Genomic DNA, 20,143 nt, shown 5'->3' with positions numbered 1-20,143 from the left:
CTTTGTAGACCAGGCTGACCTCGAACTCACAGCAATCCACCTGCTTCTACCTCCCGAGTGCTGAGACTAAAGGCATGTGCCACCACACCTGGCTTTAAATTCATTTTTAAAATACACATTAGTTCCTAGAGCCAGAAATAGTGATTTACTTTTATTAACAACCACATGTTGAGACTAATTTGACATTTGAAATGATCTTTTTATTTCACAGTCATTTAAAGTAAAACAATGTTCCAGCTAGATTTAAAAGGTACATGGTACGAATTAGTAAAATGTTGAGGCCAATATTTTACTGCTAACTTGCAAATTGTGTTTTTAAAAAAATAATGTACAAAACTGGGCGTGGTGGCGCACGCCTTTAATCCCAGCACTCGGGAGGCAGAGGCAGAGGCAGGCGGATCACTGTGAGTTCGAGGCCAGCCTGGTCCAGGACAGCCAAGGCTACACAGAGAGACCCTGTCTCAAAAAACCAAAAAAAAAAAAAAAACCGTACAAAGCCAGGCGTGGTGGCACACTTAATCCCAGCACTCGGGAGGCAGAGGCAGGCGGATCGCTGTGAGTTTGAGGTCAGCCTGGTCTACAAAAGTGAGTCCAGGACAGCCAGGACTGTTACACAGAGAAACCCTGTCTCGAAAAAACCAAAATAAATAAATAATAAAAATAAAGTACATAAAATTTTTTTTTAAAGAATTCATTCTGTTTTTGCAAAGGGCTTGATTTTTGCCATATCAGGCATCTCACAACTGTCTGTAACTACCTGACACTTTCTTCTGGCCTCCCAGGCCATCCTCACACATGTGGCACATGTGACGTTCCCTCTCTCTCCCTCCCTCCCTCTCTCTCTCTCTCTCTCTCTCTCTCTCTCTCTCTCTCTCTCTCTCTCTCTCTCTCTCTTTCTCACACACACACACACAAGTAAAAATAAATATACACAAATATATATCAATTTAAATATCTTAGATTTCAGACATGCTGGTGTACAGCATACCCTTAATCCTAACACTCAGGTGGCAGAGGCAGGCAGACTTCTGTGAATTCCCAGAGAGCCTGTATATGGGAGATCCAGACTAGCTAGAGTTAATAGTGAGGTTTGTCTGAATAAATACATAAATGAGTGTATGTCTTAGAAATTAACAAAAAGCCGGGCGTGGTGGCGCACGCCTTTAATCCCAGCACTCGGGAGGCAGAGGCAGGCGGATCGCTGTGAGTTTGAGGCCAGCCTGGTCTACAAAGTGAGTCCAGGATGGCCAAGGCTACACACAGAAACCCTGTCTCGAAAAACCAAAAAAAAAAAAGAAAGAAAGAAAGAAAGAAGGAAAGAAAGAAAGAAATTGACAAAAAAAAATTTTTTTTTCCGAGACAGAGTTTCTCTGTGTAGCCTTGGCTGTCCTGGACTAGCTTTGTAGACCAGGCTGGCCTCAAACTCACAGAGATCTGCCTGCCTCTGTCTCCTGAGGGCTGGGATTAAAGGCGTGCGCCACTACGCCCAGCTCCTAGCTCTTAAAAAAATAAAGTGAACCTGAGTGCTGAAGTCTGCAGCTACAGATCTTGAGCGCTGAGCCCCAACTCTATAAAGGGAAGGTTTGGTCTTCACAAGAGGGCAAAAGTAGAAAGAAAAGTCTCAGAAAGCGGGCAAAATATGGCTTCTTAGGTAGAGCCCACCACCAGAGAGGCGCACTGAGGTAGGACCAAAAAAGGGGGAACTGGCAAGACTAAAGGGGGATTTTAAGATGCAGCGATCTAGAACCGACACTGCAAGTCAACACCTTTGTGTGTCCGGTGCACAGATTTAGGCAGCGGAATCTGGGGATTCGGGGCGAATGTCCCCACAAAGGGGAAAGCAAAACGGAGTCCACCAAAGCAGAGCCTCTGAGTGACAGGTGACTTCCTGCAGCACACCACATCTGTCCACGTTCTACAGCCACGTGTAGGTGCTGGGGAGGGCTCTGCAGCTGGAGCAGGGCGGTCTGTTATCTCCCAGACGAGATTTATCTGGCTCCAAGCCAGCTATTGTAGGGAGGACAGGACACCTGGAGAGGTCGGTGGAAAAGGAGCCCGACAGGCTGCTGCATGCGGAGGGCCCGCACCCAAATTTGCTTTCCTTGGGGTATGAGGATGTCTGGAATTGTGCCCTTCCCATCCGGGCTGGTCATGAGCCCCACCCACAGCCCGCATAGGTGGGAGGTGAGGGGGGTGGGGAGTGGGAGGAGATGACGTCATGTAGTAACTGTTAACAGCCTCCAGCTCTTCCTAGTACAGGGCATTGTGGGCGCTCAGGGAAGGTCCTCAGTTGCTTGGTAAGGGCCTGCTATTGACATTTTACGGTGAGATGCCCCAAATGGCGCTGGGAGGTCCCGGGCTCCGTTTTAATGGGAGCTTGCTTGAATTATGGCACATTTGTACAAGGGAATATTGCACAGTCATTAGAAAGATGAATCTTACATTGGCATAGAAAGGAACAGAGTCGATTCTAAAAGAGCAAAACTAGTTTGACCTAGTAAATATCTCACTTTTAGGAAAAAAAATATATACACATTAACTTACGAGAACCCTATAGGAGTGAATTCCCACTTTGGCTATCTCTGAGGTCAGAGGTTCTGAGATTTTTGATGCTTTAAATGTCTGTGTCTTTTAAAATTAATATGATTTTATATTCAGAAGAGAGAGGTTACCCATCCTTCTTTAAAAAAAAAAAAAAGAGGGGAAATGAGCAGGATGAAATGGTAATTTCAAGTATAACAGCTTTGAAAGAATGTTTCAGCACAGAAGAAACTTCGCTTGTTTTAGGGCCTGGGATAGGAGCCAGTTTAGGAAAGAAAAGGGGTGAGGGGAATGTTAACTGGCCGGAGTCCCAAGGAGGCTGGATTAGGGTGCCAGAAGTGGGGCTCAGGGCAAAAGAAGACAACGGACAGGACACAGAAACAAAACCGGGGCGGATTTTTGAGAAGGCAGAATATGAAAAGAATTATAGCCAGTGAACCCTATCTGCTTTTCCTATGGGATCCCAGGTGGGGAGAAATGAGCTGAGCTGGGAGGGTTGGCCATGGCAGCTGGAGGGGCCTAGGAGAGGCCTGTGGCTGCTGTGGAGAAAGAAGCAAGGTGGACCGGTGTCCTCAGGAGTTCCTGGGGTCCAGCCCCACAGAGACGGGCGATTATATCTCAGGGGAAATCTGGAGCCATGGACAGCAAAGGTTAGCCGAAGATACAGCAGCAGTGCTCACCCTGATACAGCAGCAGGGCTAACCCTGTGTCACAATTACCGGCCACAGGGGAGGTCATCACAATCGCATGAGTTTCCCTAGTGCCGTCCAGCTGTCTGAGGAGAGAACACTTGAGACAAGTCCATGGCCAAGCGTACCCAGGGTCGAGCTTGAGCAGCGAAGGTGTAGACAAGAGTCAACAGGTCAGTGGAACCCGGGATGCAGGCAAGCACACGGTAAGAACTAGGTGGGGAGCTGGGCGTGGTGGCGCACGCCTTTAATCCCAGCACTCGGGAGGCAGAGGTAGGCGGATAGCTGTGAGTTCGAGGCCAGCCTGGTCTACAAAGTGGGTCCAGGACGGCCAAGGCTACACAGAGAGACCCTGTCTCAAAAAAAAAAAAAAAAAAAAAAGAACTAGGTGGGGAGGGAGGCCCATTGTGAGAACGATGCCAGGCAGATTTAAGAAAGAGCATGGATGACAAAAAAACGAGGGATAGACATTTCAATCAGTGAAATGAACCTTAGAGTTAAAGTTTGTGGAAGAAGAGCAGTCCTGGCATGTGGCATGGTTTCCAAGTGTGGACAGGCAGACGGTGGACAATGTAGGGGAGGTCAAAAAGTGAGGTCAGGGTATGAGGTGGTCAGGTTTGTGAGCAACTGATGATATCCTGGGTGGGCAAAGTTAGGCATGTCGGAAGAGGATGCAGGAGCCAGGTGGGGTCACGTTCAGATGGAATCTAATGTGTTTCGGAGGCTGGTCTTGGACGTTCAGTATGACACTGAGGCCAAGGAGCACAGCGACAGCAGACTTCGCCAAGGTGCTGACAAGTGTGGAACAGCCGACTGCGTGTCTGCCTGTGGGATTTTAGTTCAGCGTGTACCTCTACTTCACTGGGCATTGCAGTCATTTGCAGGTCTCTGCCACTTAGACCATTAAAACTCAGCAGTAGAGAACTGTTGTTGTTGTTGTTGTTGTTGTTTTAATCCGCAGTGCCTAGTGCTGTGCCTGATGCACGGCCAGTAGTTAGTGGAAAGTTTTCCTGGATGGATGAGACGGATGCATGAAAGGATGGGTAGCCTGGATGGGTGGATGGGTGGCTGGGGGGATGGATGAATAGAACGGAAAGACTTGCCACTTCTCCGAACACAGGCACCCTTTGTGTGTGGGCCCAACGTGCTGCTTCCTGCTTCGTATGTCCCCAACGCTCCTGCGGTTCCTCTTCACACACAGTCTCCACTGTGCTTCTGGTCTTTTCCAGGGTCCCTCTCCTAGGGCTAAGTGCCACCTTCCCCTGCCGAGCAAAACACATTCATTCCTGGGTCTTTTTATTGCCCGTGTCTAACACACCAACCCTTTCCACTTCGTGATGAAAGCTGCCGCCCAGATTTAGAGTAATATAACATCTCTACATGGATCTATTTGTGGCCGTTTTAGGCTTACCTTACAGCTTGGATTGTCCTTTTTAATTGATTAAATCTGATCATTGGCAATTTAATGTATGTACTTTGGGTGTTCTGTTTACTCTGACACCTTACCCTCCCTGCCCTTAAAAAAAAAATCTCGTTCCTGTTGGGGACGGGCTACATGGCCAATGTTCAGCCATCTTGTCAGAACCTAGGTTCCTATTTCTCCAGAAGTCTGCCATTCACCAGAAACCAACTGACCTTGTCATGGGTCGGCAATTAGACACCTATTGTGGTTTATTGTGGGGGCTGGTCATTCTAGACCCCCGAGTTACACCTTTTCCGGTGGGACTACTGATAAGATAAGATTAAAGGCCAGCCGCCTGTGAGCAGCAGTTCCAGGAGCTTTTTCCTGACTAACCAGATCCTTCAGGACTTTCCTGGAATTTCTCTCCTGCAATTAGCAGCTGTAAAGGTAGATACCTACTTGCTGGAGCATTCCAGAGTTAGGTACCCATAGCAGCCCTTGCTTATGCAAATACCTATGCCTCTGTGCCTATATAAACTCTGTGAAAATTTTCAATAAATGGGGTTTGATCAGAATGCAGACTTGCCCCCTTCTTCGTGTCTACTGTTCTGTCTCTATACAGGAAAATTCTCCTCCCGGGCATAAGTCGAACCCTGGCGGGCTGGGGCACGTTCCCACATCTGTCATCCTTCCTCCCTCTCCCCAAGGACCCCATCTCACATCTGTGTCTTTTTGTTTGTTTGTTTTTGTGGTTTTGTGTTTTTTTTTTTGAGACAGGGTTCACAATGCCTGTAATCTTAGCATTTGGAGAGACAGAGGCAGGTGGATCTCTATAAGAGGCCAGCCTTGTCTATAGAGCAAGTCCCAGGACAGCTAAGGATACACAGAGAAACCCTGTCTCGAGAAACCAAAAAAAAAAAAAGAACCCAAAGACCAAACGCTCTCACCTGCCCACCTAGTCTACTCCAATGATTGATGACACTTTCATCCTGACGCACAACTCACCAGGCTCAGCGTAGTCTGCTTCCCCGACCCTGACACATCTGCACACTGTTCCCTCATCCTCTGTGGAGGCTAACCGCAGTGGATGTTCCTCTGACTCTTTGGCAGGTGTCATGCTGCCCCAACTCCACCGCTGCTCAAAGCCTTTCACATCCACTTCCTTCCCCATTTCATGTGAGTAGCCGCTGCGCCTCCTGATCTCAGCTCAGACATGACTTCCTGGGAGAAGCTACAGAGATCTCTCCAACAAGGTGAACCTCCTTTTGTCATACTTGTGCCTACAAATACAGCCCACCCCCACCCCCACCCCCACCCCACCTGTTGAGCATGTGTATCTACTTGTGCCTGCGTGGTTGTTCCCCGTATGTTGGTCTCCATCATACCCGGCCCCGCGATCAGCAAGTCTGCCCTGTGCTTTTGCTAAGGCAGTGCTTTGGCACACAGCAAGTATGCCATAAATATTTGTAGGATGAGTGAGTGAAGACTCTGAAGAACACCCTTTGTGTCTTATTAGCTGAAGTCAGGGCAATAAAGTCCTGTTCCTCTGGTCTAGCCACCAGGACTTGGGCATAGTGTGGCCATAGGAAACTCCAAGGCAATGCTATCTATGGCCGCCTAACCGGGAGTTTAAGCAAAATTCCGGGTTTTTAATCCATCATTTCCACGATCATCTAGTGAGGAATTAAAGCCAAAGTGCTAGGTTTTGTCATAATGTGAACTCTTTGGTCTGATCTGTAAATTTTACCCGCAGCTTAGGTGTCTCACTTTGCCACTGGGCTCTTCCCAGCTGGTTTCCTGTCCTCCCTCCTTCCAGCTGGATATGACGGCTCAGGTAGGGGAGGGCCCCGGAGAGGATTGAAACTGGGCTGGCTGCTCTGTGTGTGTGGTGTGGGTTCGAATTCAGTGGACTGCCTGGGGTGTTTAGGGACCATTGATGTGCTCCGTCTTTTCAGACAAACCAGCCCTGGAAGCCAGGGCTTGCTTACTGGGCAGGACAAGAAGCTAGTATCAAATGCCACCAGCAAGGATGTTAATTTGTCAGGTCTAAACTAGATGCCTTAGGAGGGCATAGCTATCCCCTTTCTTCTTGACTTGAGATGGCACTGACTGGCCAGCAGCCTAGAATCCCAGCCCTCTCCTGTCTTGTGCTGCTTTCTCTGTCCTTGTGATTCTGGAATCCAGTTCAGTGAGCAAGAGGGAGTTCCCATCTCCTCCCATAAGCCTTTTTTTTTTCCCCTCTCAAAGACAGGGTTTCTCTGTGTAGCCCCCGGTGTCCTGAAACTCCTGTAGACCAGGCAGGCCTTGAAATCATAGAGATCTACCAGCCTCTGCCTCCTAGTGACAGGATTAAAGGTGTGAGTGCATTTCAGCCTTTCAACTGCCCCTCCATGTGTTAATTCAGTTGTCTTTAGAGTAGTCACATGAAGCCCCCGAGGCACTGCTAGAGGCTAAGGAGGGCAAGACTCTTTTTCCCTTACCCTCTGCAGTTTGGAGGAAAACCTTTGTAGAGAGTGTTCACCGTCAAGGTGCCCATACCTGACTTAACTATTCTGAATTAACCGCCCACTTCCGAATGGGTCAGACAAATCATCAGGAGGCTGAAATTGTGTAACAAGCAAATCTCTTCTGGACGGAGGCCCATCTCTGTGGTTTGGCAACTCAACCAACACAGCATCTCTTTTCTCATCTCCTGGAAAAAAAAAAGCCAGCAAAGAAAAAGTAGCCAGAGAACAGAGAATAAAGGTAATGATTAATCTATCAGGGACAAAAAGGGTTATCTGGAGAATTTGGATCTATAATTCACCAACCCAAACAAGTGGCAGCCGGCGGGGACTGACAGCCGAAGCAGACACTGATTAAGTCACAGCTCCTAATTGGGAGGGCCTCTGTATAGTCAAGTATATATCTCAGTCACCTCCAGGAATCTCTGAGGAGCTAAGTGTTCATCTTACTTTATGTGGTATTGAAGGCAAGGAGCAGAGAAAGCAAGCCTTGGCGGAAAGTACACTTCTGGCAGAAACCCCAAAATGCCTTCTGAGAAGGCACGCTCCAAGAAGAGCCTGGCGCAGAGGCTGGCCCTGAAGAGCCGGATAGCCAAGGAGACGCTCTCTGAGTTCCTGGGCACCTACATAATGATTGTGAGTATTTCCCCCGCTTTTCCCCTGTTCTGACCTACCACACCGCCTTCCTGGCTGCCAAGACGCTGGAGCAGGCATTTGTTTTGTTTTCTTTGATTACCAGATCCAGTCCCTTCCAGGAAGCAACAAGTTACTTTCTAAGTTGTTTGGCTAATTGGTGACCATAGCAGGGGAATTTTATGTTCATCCAAGGCAATTGATGGGAGTGGGGAGTGGGGGAAAGCGGAGCACGTTCTCCGTTTTAGTGTTTAAAATGGCTTATGTGAGGAAAGAGTAAATTGCTAGAAATTTCTTGTAGTTGAAGAACTGATCTGTGTGCCCTGCTTGCTTCCCAACTGGTGACTGAGTCACCTGAAATAAGCATAGTAATAATATGGAGAGTACCAAGAAAGGTGCCTGGCAATGACGTTGTTGTCAGGTCACGGTAACTTAGACACACACACACACACACACACACACACACACACACACACACACACACACACACTTTTCACTTATTTATGAATGTGTGTCTGAAAACAACTTGCTGGGGTCAGCTCTCCTACCATGTAGGCTCCAGGGTTAGATCTCAGATCATCAGACTTGGTGGCTGCCACTTTTATCTACTGAGCCATCTCAGCAGCCCCACTTAGAACGTACGTGGGCATGGTGTTCTGAATATGTAGTCCTGTGTTGGTTTCATCACTTCCCCCTTTGGCTTTAGCAATATCTCTCAAGATCTTTAAATAGACAACTGGAAGAACTTCATGGATGGAAGCAAGGGCCAGGTCTAAATCTCTGAAGGAGATTTGCTCAGCTGTTAAAACCAAAAATCAAAAACAGAGACCAGAAACTCCTGCTGGTTACTGAAGTTACTGGTAAGCCCTGGCTCCAGGCTCTTACTGTGCCCTGAGTTCTACCATTCCCTGGACCCCGAATTCCTAGCTGGTGTCAGACCATTTGTAAAGAGAAAGCTATTGTCATCAGACAACTGTGGATTTCAACTTAAGTTTTTAGAAAACACACACACACACACACACACACACACACACACACACACACACAACTCAGGCATAACTTCAATCTCTAAAGACTCTAGAAAATTGTTCTTAAGTTGTACATAGTAGAATGTTCTTGGCTTTGGACCCTGAGAAGGATAGAAGCAGAGCATATCTGCTGAGTCAAGACTGGGGAGAGGTACCAGACAGGCCCTGCCTACTTAGCTTTCCCTGGCAGGAAGCTCCTACTTACTCCCACCACAGCCAAGCTCAGGACTTGGGTCAGAGGGGGCAGAGGGAAAAGAGAGGACCCCACCCCAAGCCCTGTGTGTCTCTTTCCAGTCAGAGCGTCCTGGAAAATTGCCTTCAGCCAGATATGAAGATAAGCGGCTTTTCTTTTCTTTCTTTTTTCTTTTTTAGTTTTTCAAGACAGGGTTTCTCTGTGTAGCCCTGGCCATCCTAGACTCACTTTGTAGACCAGGCTGCCCTCCAACTCACAGAGATCTGCCTGCCTCTGCCTCTCTGAGTGGCGGCATTAAAGGTGTGTGCCTCTGCCTCCTGAGTTTTTTTCTTTTAGAAAGGGTCTCATTATGTAGCTCCAGTTTGCCTGGAACTCACTATACAGACCAGGGTGGCTGCTCCTGCTTCCAGAGTGCTGGGATTGGACGTGTGCGTTCCCGTGCTCATCTTTGGTCATGATGTAAGAGCTGTCGCCACAGGCTGACTTGAGCTTACCGTGACTTATCCAGAACATGGAGCAAAGCCTCTATCAACTCTTAGTGCAGAAAACAAAGAGGAAGTGAGCTCAACTTCCTTTTTTCTGAAACTGAAAAGTTGTTTCTTAAGAATCAGTTTCATAATTCCATTACACATCCAGAAGATGAAACTTGCTTCCAGCCACTCACCCTTAAGATCATGAAGCCACGTGCCATTTTCTCCTATGTTAATATCATCCCACCTTCTTCCTCGAGGCTGGGTTCACATACCAGGGCTTGCCGTCCCCAAGGCCAGAAATTCTTAACCTCCACCCCTACCCTTTCCAAGCTGGCGATAAAAGAATCCCCTGGAACTATCCCATGTGATAACAGGTCATAAGACCTTCATTTCAGAATGAGTCAGCCTCATGTCTTGAGAAGAAATGCCATTACTGAGAGGGACAGAGAAATCTGAACAGATGAGCCTTGGTGGCTTCCCACTCAGTGGCTTTTCCTAATTTGGTGTTTGGTGCTTGGAATCAAGCCCAAGGCCTTTTATGTAACATCTGTACACTTTGCCACCAAGCTATGCTTCCCAGCCCTAACCTAGTCATATAGCCTTAGACGATGCTTTGACCACATTTTCACTTGGGCCTTCACGCTTCAGGCTTGTCTGTGTGTAGTCAAGTCTCCATAAAAAGGAGAAAAGTCAACCAAGCAGGTGGAGGTTAGGGGGCGGTGTGGAGGATGCATTGCTCCTCTTATGCCTCAATCTTCTCTTCCTCTGTAGCCCTCACAGAAGCCTTTATAATAAACCTGTAAACGCAGGGTTCCCCTGAGCTCTGTGAGACACACAAGCCAAAGAAGGGAACCCCAAGGACGGAGTTGTAAGAACTTCAAATTAGAATCTACCAGAAAAACAGTTCGAGCAACCTGGAGTTTACCAATGGTATCTGCAGTGGGGGAAGGTCACTCTTGAGGCCTGAGCCCCAGTAAGATCCTGGTGATGGAAGGTGTCCATGTTGAGTTGGAGGGCACTTCGCTGATGTCTACCACAAACTAGACTGTTTGATTGGCCACGGGGAGCAATCCCACGGCTTTTGTGCTCACCATGTTCTTCTGTTTTGACTTCTGTGGTATGAGAACAGTTTCACCCACACAGACAAATTATTCCAGGCAGAAGCTAGACATAGAATGTCTGCATGCTTCATGCTAGAAAACTGAACTTTATTCTAGCCAAAAGTAATTCAGTCAGGAATGATGAACTCTAATTTACATCATATAGTCATTTGCTAATGTGAAGCTTGAGAATAATCTGGAACTTGGGTTGTCATGTTCTGTTTTATTTAAGTCTGACAGAGCAGTGCAAATAAGGGGTATAATTTTTTTTGGATGATGGATGCCACCCCAGGAGCTGGGATCAGCCTCGCCCATACTCTGTCTGGGACCCGTCCAAGTTGCTAGGCTCCCAGCATGTAGCAGCCCTGTGGTAGGTAATACAATGGATGAGCTTCCTAAACTACAACTCACAGCTGCCGATTGCCTTCACTGATTTCCTAGCCTCAGGCACCCCTGCCTCTCAGCCCAGATAGCTATCCCCTCTAAAGTCTATGCAAGTAGGGCAGTGCTGTGGGTGGCTACTGGATCTCCCGTCCCAGCTTCCCTCGCTTGGAGGTGGCGCTGTCAGGAGCTATTGGACTGAAATCCATCTCGGCCCATTTCTCTATCAGACCCTGGACAGAGCCCTTGTTACTTGATTTGGGTTTTTTTTGGTTTTTTTTGTGTTTTGTTTTGTTTTTGTTTTTGTTTTTTTGTTTTTTGTGTTTTTTTTCCCCCAAGAGAGGGTTTCTCTGTGCAGTCTTGACTGTCCTGGACTCACTTTGTAGACCAGGCTGGCCCCGAACTCACGGCGATCCGCCTGCCTCTGCCTCCTGAGTGCTGGGATTAAAGGCTTGCGCCACCACCGCCCGGCGAGCCCTTGTTATTTTAAATACATTCTTCTGCTTAAAGCTTAAGTCTTAACCTACTGACAACCGTAAATCTTGCCTGGCCCTTTTATAGAAAAATTGGCCCATTTACAAGTCCTGAAAGGAGAACATGGAAAGATGGCAGAGGCTGGTCAGCACCACTCACCTCCTCAGATCCCAGGAGTCTGAAGCCATCCCAGGATCTGCTTTTTTTTTTTTTTAGGAGTTTCCCTCAAACTCGCTCATGTCGTGATTGAAATAGCCAAGGAGGCCTGTTGGTAGCCTTCAAAAAAGAAAAGGTTCATGAAAAAAATTGCCAGCAGTGGCTCAAAACAAAAATAAGCAAGTTGTTTGCTTTTTTTGTTTTGTTTTGTTTTCGAGACAGGGTTTCTCTGTTTAGCCTTGGCTGTCCTGGACTCACTGTGTAGACCAGGCTGGCCTCGAACTCACAGCGATCCACCTGCCTCTGCCTCTTGAGTGCTGGGATTACAGGCATGCACCACCACATCCAGCCAAAAATAAGCAAGTTGTAAGCTAAAGAATGCTCTGGAATTTGGCCTGTTAGGCACTGGGACCTTTTAGGGTTAGGCCATTTATCCTTCCTGACATTAGGGAAAGGTTGGCAATGCATCTGGCCCCCTACACACACACACACTCTTGCAGAGGGAAGGGTTAAGCATTCTGAACTGAAGAGAAGGGACATGTGGTAAGTTCTTTAGATAGCTATACCAAGATGACCATAGTCATTGTTGAGTTAATAATTATATCAGTAATAACAGATTGCAACTAACTGCTTCTTATTTATTTATTTATTGTATATGTGTGCTTTATCTGCAGAAGAGGGTATCAGATCACATTATAGATGGTTGGTTGTGAGCCACCATGTGGTTGCTAGGAATTGAACTCAGGACCTCCGGAAGAGCAGGCAGTCATCTCTCTAGCCCAACTAACTGCTTCTTAATTATCATTAACCACTGAGTCATCTCTCTAGCCCAACTAACTGCTTCTTAATTATCATTCATAAACAGATGAGGGAAAGGGAAGGGTGAGGCCTAGAACCCATAAATGCCCATACCTGGAAGGCATTAAAATGGATTTCCTTCTAATTCTAGATCTTGTTTGCCATTTCCTGTCTTATCCAAGGCTGGAGTCCCTTGGGGAAACTGTAAGATAGATCCGACTCCCCTACTGCCACCTGCACCCCACCCCCACACACCTGTGCCACCTGCACCCCCCACACACCTGTGTCACCTGCACTCCACCCACACACATACCTGTGCCACCTGCACCCCACCCCCACACACGTGTGTCACCTGCACTCCACCCACACACACACCTGTGCCACCTGCACCCCACCCCCACACACACCTGTGCCACCTGCACCCCACCCCCACACACACCTGTGCCACCTGCACCCCACCCCCACACACACCTGTGTCACCTGCACCCCACCCCCACACACACCTGCGTCAGCATTTCCATAGCTAGAAGCCTTGAGCTGGTATGTGCTCATGGCCATAAGAACTGAATGGTGCTGGGCATGGCGGCACATGCCTTTAATCCCAGTGCTCAGGGAGGCAGAGGCAGGTGGATTGCTATGAGTCCAAGGCCAATCTGGTCTACAAAACAAGTCCAGGACAGGCAAGGGGCAGCCAAGGATACATATACAGAGAAACCCTGTCTCGAGCCTCCCACCCCACCCCCACCCCATCCCCCCAAAAAAAAGCCCGAATGGTGAATGGATGACCAGGCTGGTGATGTTAGGCAGGGTACCCAGGGCCCAGTGTCTTCACCTCTCCTGTGCCAAAGACTGTTTGTGTGGGTGGACACACACGAAATGCAGGGAGGAGGGAGCCAAAGACTGGAATTACCTGTACCTGGGCTTGCAGCACAGGAATAGCGAACTGTAGAAGTCGCATTGGCCCTAAGATTCCCAGGGGAGTGAGCACCGTCTGGCTGCCCAGGCTGCAGTTCTCAACTGTACTATGGTTTTAAACCCTGAGTTTACTCTCACCGAGTCTGTTCCCTCAAAAAGAGCTAACGTACCACAGAGGTGAGAACTGAATGCACACAACACAAAGTCCCTGGCATCAGAAATGCTTCTGGATTTATAGATTTCTATCTCCCTCTGGCTCTTCACAAACACGGGTGGGACCCACATAAAATTAAAATCTCTTCCTTTACTGAACTTCCCAGGACCTGCCATTACTTTGTGCTATTTCTCTTAGAGGCTGTGTTTGCCTTTCATCATCGTGTGCTGTGTACTCACCCTCTTTCCTTACTTGTTGGGATTCTTTGATACAAAGCTCCTTTTTACCCTTGATGCTGAGGGGAATGTTCCAGAAAGCTTCCTTCTCAGGAAGGGCACCGTTCTGAGGTAGGAGCTCTGGGCAGTGAGGAGGACCCTTGATTCTTTTCTTCCTGACAAAGCTTCTCCCATATTAGAGACCTATCTCGGCTTCTCAAGAGTAAAAAGAAAACATAACTACTTTAAATAGATGTAATACCCTTGCTCTGTGCCCTGGAGGGAAATTAAAAGTAATTGTCGTGGAATACAGAGCACATGGGGGTAGGGATGTGGGCGGCTTGGCAGAGAGGAAGCAGGCAGAGCAGAGGCAGGCATCACAGACCCCTGGAGAGCACAGGGTTCCCCTCTCCTTGCTCCCACCCTCCTCCATGACTGGTCCCTTTCTGGGAGTGTCACCAGGTTCCTAATTCCATTTTGGGCAGATGCTTGGTCAGACATACTAGTCAGAGAGGTTGCTACCATAAAGCGCATTTCCTATTGAAGAGATTTTCAAAGGAGAATATGTAGTTGGCATTTCAAATGAAATAGTCAAGTTAAAACAAAAACTCCTCAGCCTCCTGATTAAAGGAGACATCCAAATCACAGGGCACAAAAACCCAGGGTGATTCTGGCCTGCTACCATAATCAGAAACATTGGGTGCTAAGATAAGGGTGGGCAAGCATGGTCATTTGACCCTTTTTTGTTAAAGGAGGAGCTGAGACCCAGGCTGATGCAATTCTGTGTCCTTTGAGTTAGCCTAGAGCCAGCAGCACGGCCTCGGGCTGTGGGCTTCCCCTGTGATTTTTCCTCCTATGAGCACAGAGCGTTCTCACCTGGACTCTGCCTTGTTTCTGCCTTTCCTGGAAGACAGAGAAAGGAATGTGACCAGTTGAGTTTGTGCAGATTAGGAAGCAGGAATAGCACCCTTAAGGCCGTCATCCCGAGCTCCATGGCCCCTGGACAGAAAAGCAGGCCTTGATGGCCTGACTGCACCATTTCTAATACACCAACATTTGATGAGAACCAACCAAACCCTTTCCTGTGAAATCCCAAGAAAACTAGATTAATTTTTTCTTAATCTTACATAATTAGACACCAGAGATGTCAAACAATGGCTGCTCAGAGCACATGTGACTGTGGCTGGGGCATTTACAGGAAGGTCTACCAGCAACGTCGGCGTGAAGAAAGACCCCAAGGCAGTTATGCAAAAACAAAGAACGTTTTTTATTTTAGCATATTAGGATCGCCTCTCTCCTCCAGAGAGTGACCCCAAAATGAACACAAAGGCTCAATTTATAGACAGTTGGAGGGATGTGTGACAAGCTTTAACTGAGTGGTGAGAATTGAATCAAAGTGTATGAGGGGATTCAGGATTGGCTGTTTGTTTGGGGACTTTCCAAGTCACTGGTCATTTTGTTCTAAAGCTGATTAGCTGCCCATGAGTTATCCATAACTTGTGGTTTTTCTTTTTCTTTCTTTCTTTCTTTTTTTTCCTAGACAGGTTTCTCTGTATATCTCTGGCTGGCTGTCCTGTAGACCAGGCTGGCCTCGAACTCACAGGGAACTGCCTGCCTCTGCCTCCCGAGTGCTGGGATTAAAGATGTGTGCTACCACACCCGGCAATTTGTGGTTTTTCAAGAATTGTTAGAAACTTGGCCTAGTTAGACAAAGTGAAAACCTAAAGCCTGTCATGGAGTTGGACTAACCAAGCAAACTGGGGTCTTTAGGAAGTTTGGGGTTCCTGGGGGAGGGTCCCTTCATTCCCCCCTCTGAAGTAGTATCAGAATCAAATCCTTAATTCAGTTTCTCTGGTGGGTACAGCAGGAGGAACAGAACTAAGGGCCCATTTGTCTTTTTTTTTTTTTTTTTGACATAGCATTTTAGCCTGTGTTAGATAGGCTAATGGGTAGCATAGTCTCTTTTGTAGTTTTAGGTTTTGTTTTTTTTTTTTTTTAAAGCTGGCATTAGGATGTTGTTATCAGGGGTCAAGTAAGGCTGAAATGCTAGCCAAAGGGTGGGCAATGGGGCATTTATCAGAAGCATCTGATTTGATGATCTAGTTGAAGGACAGGGAACAATCGCATCGTCTGGACTGGTTAACATCAGCTTTCAGAAAGTCCAAAGCTTAGCAGCTTGTAGTCCGCAGGTGATCCCTGTATTGAGTTTGTCAGCCAAGTGAAAATCTGATGGGACAAATATAAACTGGGACAGAGTTAAAATTTTTTTTAGTAATTTGTGGAAGGTAAAGAATCCCAAGACTGGGGCCGGGCTCTGGCGGCAGTGGCGCATGCCTTTAACCCCAGCACTCGGGAGGCAGAGGCAGGCGGATCGCTGTGAGTTGGAGGCCAGCCTGGTTTACAGAGCGAATTCCAGGACGGCTAGAGCTGTTACACAGAGAAACTCTGCCTCAAAACACCAAAACCAAACCAAAACAAAACAAAACAAAGAATCCCAAGACCAGGAAACATTTTTATTTTTAGAAACAGGTAGGTATATTTTTTGGAGTTCATTTGATCTATGGCAGGTAGATCCACTTTTTATGACTTTTATTTTTTGGAAGCCTATATGAATTTATTAATATTATTATTGTATTGAGATCTATATTTTAGAAAAACCAGTTAACAGGAGTCTAAAAGACAACAACTCATGTCATTGAGACCCAGTACTGAATAGCACAAGTCTATATTCAGAAGATAACCTAAGGGAATTAAAATCTTGAGTTTGTGACTGAATAATAAGTGGTCAGTGTTTTACCAGCTTATCTGAACTTTATTGATTAATGTTAAATTTTTATATATTTTAAAATAACTTTTTAGACCCTTTAGACTTATCTAACATTTACAAACCTTTAAATATATTTTTAGACTCTTAAACTTGTATTTATCAACCTTAAAACATCTTTTTAGATCCTTAGACATTTTTTAAAGATCCTCAAAACTTAAAACTTTTTTTTTTTTTTTGGTTTTTCGAGACAGGGTCTCTCTGTGTAGCCTTGGCTGTCCTGGACTCACTTTGTAGACCAGGCTGGCCTCGAACTCACAGCGATCCACCTACCTCTGCCTCCCGAGTACTGGGATTAAAGGCGTGCGCCACCACGCCCGGCTCCAAAACTTAAAACTTTTATATCTTTAGATTTATATAAACTTTATGTTTTTTAAAAAATCTAGTTATTTACCAGGAGACACAGGCAGTTGATTACTGGGAGCAGTCATTTAAATGAAGGAATGGCTGAAATTTGTTTATCTTTTTTTTTCAGATTCTTAAGACACTTTATTAGATCATATATATATATTATGTCTATATTTAAATGAGAAACCTACTACCTCAAAAATCTACACATATATTTACACAATCACTTTGGTTTCAAGTTTATTTATTTATTTATTTATTTTTTCTGGTCCAGGAACTATATTTTATTTTATTTTATTTTTTGCCTTTTTAAAAATTAATTTATTCTTGTTACATCTCAGTGATTATCCCATCCCTTGTACCCTCTCATTCTTCCCTCCCTCCTGCTTTCCCCTTACTCCCCTCCCCTATGACTGTGCCTGAGGGAAACTTCCTCTCCCTGTATATGCTCATAGGGTATCAGGTCTCTTCTTGGTGTTTATCTTTTAATATGAAGCCTGTGATCAAGGCAAACTTGTTTTTTTTTAAGTAAGAGACTTAGTACCCAGCGGTTTTAACTAGCTGATGAATTGATTAATAAACTCACAGTGGATTTAATTGTCCTCTAGCTGTCAAGCTACCATTAGCTTAGCTGTCAACGTGATCAGAGACCTGAGAAGGATAACCTAGCTGAATTTACGTATCAATTAAATGGGCAGAGATGACTAGTTAGTTTACCATCCAGACAGTGGTCTGACCCAGGCTCCTGTGCACCATATGCAGAGTCAGTGTGGCCATCAAGCATAGAACCATCTAGACAGTGGTCTGACCCAGGCTCCCGTGGTTTTCGTGGCACCATATGCAGAGGCAGCGCGGCCATCAAGCATAGACAAGAGGCTGATTCTGTGGAAGAACGTGGGAGAGACTGACCTTGCCTCGTTTTTAGCAACATGAGACAATAACTCTTCATGTGTCTAGTTTGTCCACACTATAGGCTGGGCCTAGCAGTGGGCAATGAATGCACTGGGGCAGTCTTGCCCAGTGGTTAGAATACCACAAACTACCTAACAAACCCATCAGTTTGATTAAACATTGGCCTGTATTTTTTTAAATTTTATTTTAAACAGTTTGTGATAGTAGCTTTTATTTATTTATTTATTTATTTTAATTTAATTTAATTTTTGGGTTTTTTTTTTTCAAGACAGGGTTTCTCTGTGTATCCTTGGCTGCCCTGGACTCGCTTTGTAGACCAGGCTGGCCTCGAACTCACAGAGATCCACCTGCCTCTGCCTCCCGAGTGCTGGGATTAAAGGTATGTGCCACCACGCCTAGCCAGTGATAGTAGCTTTTAAAGGTGCTAGAACTGTACATAGCATTTCTAAGAATTACATAAGTATAACATCTCAAAAAGAATTGATAGTATGCTGTAATCAAAATATAATCTTAATTTTGTGTTAATATATAAAAATTTTAACAACCAAAAACTATCTAGCTCACATTAGGAATAGGGCATCATTTTGTTATTGTTGTTGTTGTTGTTTTCTTAACTAATAAGTGACCATTAACTTGTATCTTTTAGATATCTTTAACAGTATGTAATAATTTTGTAAATTTTGTAATTTTGTAAAAATATATAATGTTTAATTTTGAAAACAAATATAGGAAGCCAAATAAAGCCCATCTTGGCAATCAATTATGACCATAAGCACAGTCATGGATATTTTAAAGAATATAATTATTTATGAGGCAGAGATCTGCCTGTCTCTGCCTCCCAAGTGTTGAGATTAAAATTATGCATCATCACTCCCTGTAGGAGACCTCTCTTTTGTCTCACAGCAAAAGGCCTACTGAGAACTGGGTCTCAAGAGACCCCTTACTTGACTTTTCTCTCTTTATGGGTTAGTCTGAGCTTTTCTGTTTCCTCTCCACAGTCTCCCCCAGCCCATTGCTTTGCCACTTCCCACTTGAAGACTTGAGTGAGGAAGACTGAGGGTCACAGGATGCTAGCACTTCTGTTGGAGCTTCTGCAGTCTGCAGCACCAGGCTCATCCAGCCCAGAGACAGTAGCTACAGTTTAGATCTCTTGTTTGCTTTTATTGTTATTTACTTAATTTACACCCGAATCGTAGGGTCCCCTCTCTCCTCTCCTCCTGTCCCCTCCTCTCACTTTAATCCTGCCCCATACTCCCCTCCTTTCCTCCTCAGCGAAAGGGAGACCTACCATGGCTGTCAACCTGCCTTGGCCTATCAAGTTGCTGTAGGACTAGGTGCATCTTCTCCTGTTGAGGCTAGACCAGCAGCCCAGTTAGGGGAGCAGTATCCAACGGCAGGCTTCACAGTCACAGAGAGTGCCTGCTTCAGTTTCTGAGAGACCCTCATGGAGACCAAGGTGCACACTTGGTACATGTGTGTAGGGGGCCTAGGTCCATCCCATGCGTGCTCCTTGGTTGGTGGTTCAGTGTCTGTGAGCCCCTGTGGGTCTAGATGTTTTCTGTGGTGCCCTTGACCTCTCTGGACTCTTGAATCCTTCCTCTCCATCTTCCACAAGATTCCCTGAGCTCTGCCTAATGTTTGTCTGTGGGTCTCTGCATTTGTTTCCATCAGCTGCTAGGTGAAGCTCTCAGAAGACAGTCATGCTAGGCTCCTGTCTGCAAGTGTAGGAGAACACGATTAACAGTGTCGGGGATAGGCTCTCATAGTATGGGTCGCAAACTGAGCCAGTGCTTGGTTGGCCATTCCCCCAATTTCTGCTCTGTATTTATCCCTGCATAGGCAGTGAAAATCATGAGTTGAAGGTTTTGTGGGTGAATTGGTGTTCCCATCCCTTCACTGGAAGTCTTGCTTGGTTATAGCAGGTGGCCGTGTCTGGCTCTGTGTATCCCCTGTTGCTAGGAGTCTTTGGCTAGTGTGTTAAAGGCTTGGTCCACAGCCTGTGATGGTATTGAGAGGCCTTCCTCCCTCATAGAGGAAGTTAGGTCACGAGGTGCTCTGCTCTTCTTCTCTCTCATTTTGTTTCCTTCACCATCTACCTCCTAATGTATTTCTCACCAAAGCCCTAAAGCAAGTGGGCCAAGCCATCACCTTAAACCCCCCGAGCTGTGACCCAAAATAAATTTTTCTTCATCTTCATCTTTCTCTTCCTCTACTCCTTTTCTTATTTTGTTTTTGAGACAAAGTTTCATGTAGTCCAAGCTGGCCTCCATCTTGCTACGTAGGTGAGTTGGCCTTGAACAGATGTTTGCACTTCCAGCTCTCATATGTTGGGATGATGGGAATGCACCGCTTTGCCCAGAAAATCTTCCATCTTGTTTCCTACGTTCTGTTGGCTGTGTTGTT

The 20,143-nt window shown here is 46.1% G+C and overlaps 1 protein-coding gene and 1 long non-coding RNA gene across 11 annotated transcripts in view; one reads left to right on the top strand and one right to left on the bottom strand.

Annotated features, from left to right (window-relative positions):
* Positions 1-20,143, bottom strand: part of LOC311598006 — a 69,912-nt gene that overhangs the window by 19,709 nt on the left and 30,060 nt on the right. The gene's annotated exons all lie outside the window — the stretch shown is intronic.
* The window catches only part of AQP9 (aquaporin 9), a 49,735-nt gene continuing 31,770 nt past the window's right edge, over positions 2,179-20,143 (top strand). Inside the window, exons 1-6 of one of the 10 annotated variants that reach the window (XM_084782751.1) lie at positions 2,179-2,297; positions 3,270-3,403; positions 5,743-5,885; positions 6,391-6,466; positions 7,217-7,377; positions 7,604-7,772. In XM_084782751.1, coding sequence (XP_084638877.1) covers positions 7,662-7,772 — 111 coding nt within the window. In that variant the 5' untranslated portion in view covers positions 2,179-2,297; positions 3,270-3,403; positions 5,743-5,885; ... (1 more) ...; positions 7,217-7,377; positions 7,604-7,661. Of the gene's footprint in view, positions 2,325-3,269; positions 3,437-5,742; positions 5,886-6,385; positions 6,467-7,121; positions 7,378-7,603; positions 7,773-20,143 lie in introns of all 10 variants that reach the window. The other 9 variants (XM_084782750.1, XM_084782747.1, XM_084782743.1 and 6 more) reach the window with 9 other exon arrangements.

This window comes from Acomys minous (genome assembly GCF_964271855.1).
Source record: "Acomys minous genome assembly, chromosome: 5".
Taxonomy (NCBI): domain Eukaryota; kingdom Metazoa; phylum Chordata; class Mammalia; order Rodentia; family Muridae; genus Acomys; species Acomys minous.
Note: the sequence above shows the minus strand (reverse complement) of the source record. Positions and strands in the feature narration are given on the sequence as shown.